This window comes from Cucurbita moschata, unplaced genomic scaffold (assembly GCF_002738365.1).
Source record: "Cucurbita moschata cultivar Rifu unplaced genomic scaffold, Cmos_1.0 Cmo_Scf00060, whole genome shotgun sequence".
Taxonomy (NCBI): domain Eukaryota; kingdom Viridiplantae; phylum Streptophyta; class Magnoliopsida; order Cucurbitales; family Cucurbitaceae; genus Cucurbita; species Cucurbita moschata.
This window is the reverse complement of record NW_019268576.1, coordinates 124,182-129,302: the sequence shown is the minus strand read 5'-3', so window position 1 is coordinate 129,302 and position 5,121 is coordinate 124,182. Positions and strand designations below refer to the sequence as shown.

At 39.9% G+C, this 5,121-nt stretch overlaps 1 protein-coding gene across 2 annotated transcripts in view; it reads left to right on the top strand.

The window, feature by feature from the left end:
• Positions 1-1,024: 1,024 nt before the first annotated feature.
• LOC111436925 (tyrosine kinase receptor Cad96Ca-like) overlaps positions 1,025-5,121 on the top strand; it is a 6,168-nt gene continuing 2,071 nt past the window's right edge. Inside the window, exons 1-13 of one of the 2 annotated variants that reach the window (XM_023074716.1) lie at positions 1,025-1,167; positions 1,586-2,033; positions 2,206-2,620; positions 2,695-3,355; positions 3,505-3,545; positions 3,640-3,708; positions 3,782-3,882; positions 3,983-4,061; positions 4,244-4,342; positions 4,418-4,486; positions 4,597-4,646; positions 4,737-4,818; positions 4,911-5,005. In XM_023074716.1, the coding sequence (XP_022930484.1) occupies positions 1,648-2,033; positions 2,206-2,620; positions 2,695-3,355; positions 3,505-3,545; positions 3,640-3,708; positions 3,782-3,882; positions 3,983-4,061; positions 4,244-4,342; positions 4,418-4,486; positions 4,597-4,646; positions 4,737-4,818; positions 4,911-5,005 (2,147 nt within the window). In that variant the 5' untranslated portion in view covers positions 1,025-1,167; positions 1,586-1,647. Of the gene's footprint in view, positions 2,034-2,205; positions 2,621-2,694; positions 3,356-3,504; positions 3,546-3,639; positions 3,709-3,781; positions 3,883-3,982; positions 4,062-4,243; positions 4,343-4,417; positions 4,487-4,596; positions 4,647-4,736; positions 4,819-4,910; positions 5,006-5,121 lie in introns of both variants that reach the window. The other variant, XM_023074715.1, reaches the window with a different exon arrangement.

The window sequence follows — 5,121 nt, the reverse complement described above, 5'->3', positions numbered from 1 at the left end:
AATTAACTTTTTTTTTTTTTTTTTTTGTTAATGCATCGACCAATAGCAACTTCATCAAACTCTTTTTTATTATTATTCAATGTGTATGTATATACGACTTTCTTATCAAATTATTGTCGTATTAAGTTAGCTACCTTAAATTATTGAGCTTGATAATTAAAAAAATCAATGGCATTAATTGGGCACACAATACATGAACCAATAGCAATTTAAGCAATTTTTTCTTTTAATTTTTTAATTTTGAAAAAAAAAACACCCCGTTATTAAAATTACAGCATCAATCCTCATTAGGAATCTAAGTAGCCATAGAAGATAGGTAAAATAAAAGACATGAATTCCTGATCATTCACAACCAGATACCTCTTCGATTCTTACTTCATCCCAATTGTCAAACTCATTATTGAGAGACGGCTTTTATAGAGAGCTAATCTACTACCCTTCTAATTCCTTCCTGTTTGGTATGATTCCTTAAATAACCCTCAATCGACTTTATTATCTTAACAGGTAGGTCACTCTCTAATTAAATGGCTATTCCCCTACTGACATTCTTGCTAGCCAGAACATTTGACTGTATGACCGGAAGCTTTCTAGTAAATCTCACTAAAAAATTATTTCAAATTAATAAAAATCAAATTTAAATTGGATTGGAACTCGAAAATACACCTACTAAATTTTGACATTCAAATTGGGAGGAACTAAAATAGAAGGAGACCACGTGGAAATAGTTTTTTTAATTTGTTTAATTGAAAAAAAAAAACAAAGAGAGAGAAAAATAGGGTACTTTTTGGAAATTCCGACCAGAGAGAGAAATTCGGGGCCGTAATAATAAAAATAAAAAGTGAAAAATTGGAGGTGTGTGATTCGCCACGACCGGCCACTCGCTATTATATATTTTATTGAAAGGAAATTATTGTTGTTGTTTTTTTTTTTTTCTTTCTTTCTTTCTTTTTTAGAGTAGAATGACTAAAGTGAATTTTCCAAATATATATATATAAAAGAAAAATAAGCTCCATTTCCATTTTTCTTCAGTTGGGATTATTTTTATTTTTAAAAAAGGAGGCGGAGCTCTGGAGGAAGGCTAAAGTAAAAGGGACAGAAGGTTCTTGACCCATCAGGAGGAAACCCTTCATTCTATCAATTCAGTCTCAGCGATTGACTCGGCCACCAGTAAGAACATGGGGGATTGGATTGGATTGGATTGGATTGTATTAGATTGGATTGGCTATCTAGTTTTTGTTCTTAAAGCTCCTTAATCCCTGGGTTCAACGGAATTGGTTGATTTTCGTTTTCCTTTTTCTTGTATTCTTTGTGCTATCAATCTCGGCTTGTGCTTGTTCATGCTCATTTTTGAACAAGGAAGAGATTGAAAGATCAAAGGTAGATTGAAGGGGAAGGAGTAGTTTGAATCTGGTGCAGGGCTTTGCAACTGCAATAGGGAGCATTATTTGTTCTAGTTTCTGTGATTTGCTTCTTTGAACATTGTTTTTTGTTGCTGTTGTTTTTGTTTTGATCTCCAAGAATACGCGGTGGGAGTGTTGTTGTTGTATTGATCCGTTGTTGTTGGTTTTTATGGGAACTCCACCAGCAGAGGAGCTTCTGAGGAAGATCCAAGAGCTGGAGGAGGGTCAAGCCCATCTCAAGAAGGAAATGTCCAAATTTCTTCTCTCTGGAACTTCCGCTGACTCGAACTCGGACCACCAAATCCAGTATCATCATCATCACCATCAGCGTTCTCAATCGATATCGCCTCAGCGCTCTAGATTTGCTGCGGCTCAGAGGAGAGGTGGCGCTGCTGGAGGTTCAGACAGCGCCGCGGCGGCGTGGAAGAAAGGCTCTTCCTCGTTTCGGCATTCTTCTCCACTTAAGAGGGAGAGTAGGACTTGTGAACCCTCGAATGCCGCCGCCGGAGTCGGAACCAGCGGCGGCTCTGGCCCCGCCGCCGTTAATTTCACCAACAAACAGTATCTCAATATCTTGCAGTCAATGGGACAGTCTGTCCATATTTTAGACCTAAATTATCGCATAATTTACTGGTGCGCTGCCCCTTTCCGTTGACTATCTTCTCGTGACAATTCTTTCCGTTTTTAGATTAGATTGATGATTCATTCGATAGCTTCCTGGATATTGCTTCGTTTTCTTGCTTTTTCAGAACGCGCTTTGTAATTTTCTTTGGGAAGTGATTTTTCAGAATATTAATCTATGTAGGAACCGAGCTGCTGAACTCGTGTATGGATATTCTGCGGCGGAGGCTCTCGGCCAGGATGGCATTGCGCTTCTAGTAGACTCTGAGGACTTTGCCTTTGCAAATGATGTAATTCATCGTGTTATGGCGGGCAAGCATTGGACTGGTCACTTCCCTGTGAAGAACAAGATGGGGCAGAAGTTTATAGTTGTTGCCACCGACACTCCCTTCTACGATGATGGTGTCTTGGTCGGGATCATCTGTATATCGAGCGACTCACGGCCATTTCAAGAGTTGAAGATTCCTTTAGCAGCAGGTTCTAAACAGCAGGATGCAGATTCAAGCATTGTCCGATCAAGAAGCACGGTTTCAACTAAACTTGGTCTTGATCCTCAGCAGCCTCTGCAAGTAGCAATTGCTTCAAAGTTATCAAACTTGGTTAGTCTTTTGGTTCCATTTTTCTGTGATTTGTTGTTGTGTGCGCATCTTGATAGTTTGCAACTCTGAGACAGGCATCAAAGGTAAGCAACAAAGTCAAGTCCAAAATTCGAACTGGAGAAAACAGCTTGGATCGTGAAGGTGGAAGCGGAGATGGTTATCACTCTGATCATGGCTTTCCAGATGCAACTCTTCGTGACCATCGGGAGGACGCAAATTCAAGTGGAGCTAGCACACCTCGTGGAGATTCCACGACGCATGGTGAGTTTTCCCAGGTTGAAGAGCAATTATGTGGCAAACAGGTCAGGAATCATGATGATGAGGTTAAAGGAAAGCCTACCATTCAGAAGATGTTATCCTCAAAAGCAGAAGAGTGGATTGCTAAGAAGGGCTTATCGTGGCCGTGGAAAGGGACCGAGCAGGAAGGAGGATCTGAAGCAAGGGCAGCCCGTTTTGTGTGGCCTTGGTTACAAAATGATCAAGAAGCTGAACCAGCAAATCATAAGAGTTGCTCTTCATCTGGGAGACCAGAAATGCAGCAAAACGACGGTCATCGAGCAGCCAATAACGAGGCCTCGGGATCCTGGTCATCGTTCAATGTTAACAGCACAAGCAGTGCCAGTAGCTGTGGAAGTACCAGTAGTAGTGCTGTCAACAAGGTCGACTCGGAAACAGACTGCTTGGATTTTGAAATCTTGTGGGAAGACCTTACTATTGGGGAGCAAATAGGGCAAGGTATGTGATGGTCTTTGGAGTGATTGGGTTGTGTATGCATACACCATTTTTGTTTCAGCTTTACCACCTTTGGGACACAATTCAGGAAGTCGTAAAACTATTCGTCCGAAATTCAGATTTTAATGCATGACTTGCCTTCATCTCTGCAGGTTCTTGTGGAACTGTCTATCATGCGCTGTGGTATGGATCAGTATGTTCGCTTATCCTTTCAATTGCTTCAATTGTGGTGTTGTGTCATCTGGGATTATCAGATTCATTCGGAACTTTTGTAATATCAATTGCAGGACGTTGCCGTTAAAGTGTTCTCCAAACAAGAGTACTCAGATGATGTGATTCTCTCCTTCAGACAGGAGGTATGCAAGCTTCTCTCTTTAGAGCTAACTAACTTCTCTGTCTACTCTTAGAGCTGACTTCGACTTTATGAAGGTATCCCTGATGAAAAAACTCCGACACCCCAACATTCTTCTCTTTATGGGAGTTGTGACTTCACCTCATCGTCTTTGCATAGTCACGGAATTCCTCCCACGGTTCGTTCTCCACTACCATTCTTGGTTTAACATTTTTGATTTATGTTTCCAAAGCATTCTCCATAGGCTGATTCAAATGTCTGGTACCGATAAAAAACAGTGGAAGTTTGTTTCGTTTACTACAGAGGAACGCAGGCAAATTAGATTGGAGACGCCGTGTTCATATGGCTTTGGACATTGTGAGTATCTCCAGACATTTTGCTTTCAACCTCTCCTAGCATAATCAGTGATCCTGCATTGAAAAATGTCTTCTCGCCATGTTCTTTAAGCTTTCCATATTGCTAACTTTATGAATTCATCTAATTATTGACAAACAATTCTTATGAATCTTCATCGTTTACATATATTGTCCTTTTAATAGGCACGTGGCATGAACTATCTTCATCATTGCAATCCGCCTATTATTCACCGAGATTTGAAATCGTCGAACCTGTTAATTGATAGAAATTGGACTGTGAAGGTATGCTGTTGTTTCCTACTAATCTACTTGTTTGAATCAATGTACATAATACTAATTTTTTCATCACTCCTGCAGGTTGGAGATTTTGGTTTATCTCGACTTAAGCACGAGACTTATCTAACTACGAAGACGGGAAAGGGCACGGTAATCCTGGCATTTTGTTGTTTGGTAGTTGCTTGCATTGGGCATTCGATTCTAGAATCTCTGGTTTGTGATGCAAACATTAATTCCCCATACCATTTTCGTTGCTGTAGCCTCAATGGATGGCACCTGAAGTTCTTCGCAATGAGCCCTCAGATGAGAAGTATGTTGTTTCCATTGTGGGTAGCGCTTCTTTGTATTCTGAATTATGAGACTCAAAGGCAAATACTTCGATTGTGATTGGAATATGCAGGTCGGACATATATAGTTTTGGAGTGATATTATGGGAGCTTGCAACCGAGAAGATCCCTTGGGAAAATCTCAATTCAATGCAGGTGCTAATTTATTTTCATAAACTATAACCAGGTATGCATTATTCATGTTATGGAATTTTGCATATCTTTTTGACAGTTCTCAGAATATGTAGGTTATTGGTGCTGTTGGGTTCATGAACCAACGACTTGAAATCCCCAAAGACGTGGATCCTCAATGGGCTTCTATAATTGAAAGCTGCTGGCACAGGTACACACACTCATGTTTTTTTTTTTTTCTTTCTTTTTTATCGTTTCTTTACTTACTCCATTATGGTTTCTTAGTTCACTGGGTTGTCTGAAATTGAAAAAAAAAAAAAAAAAAAA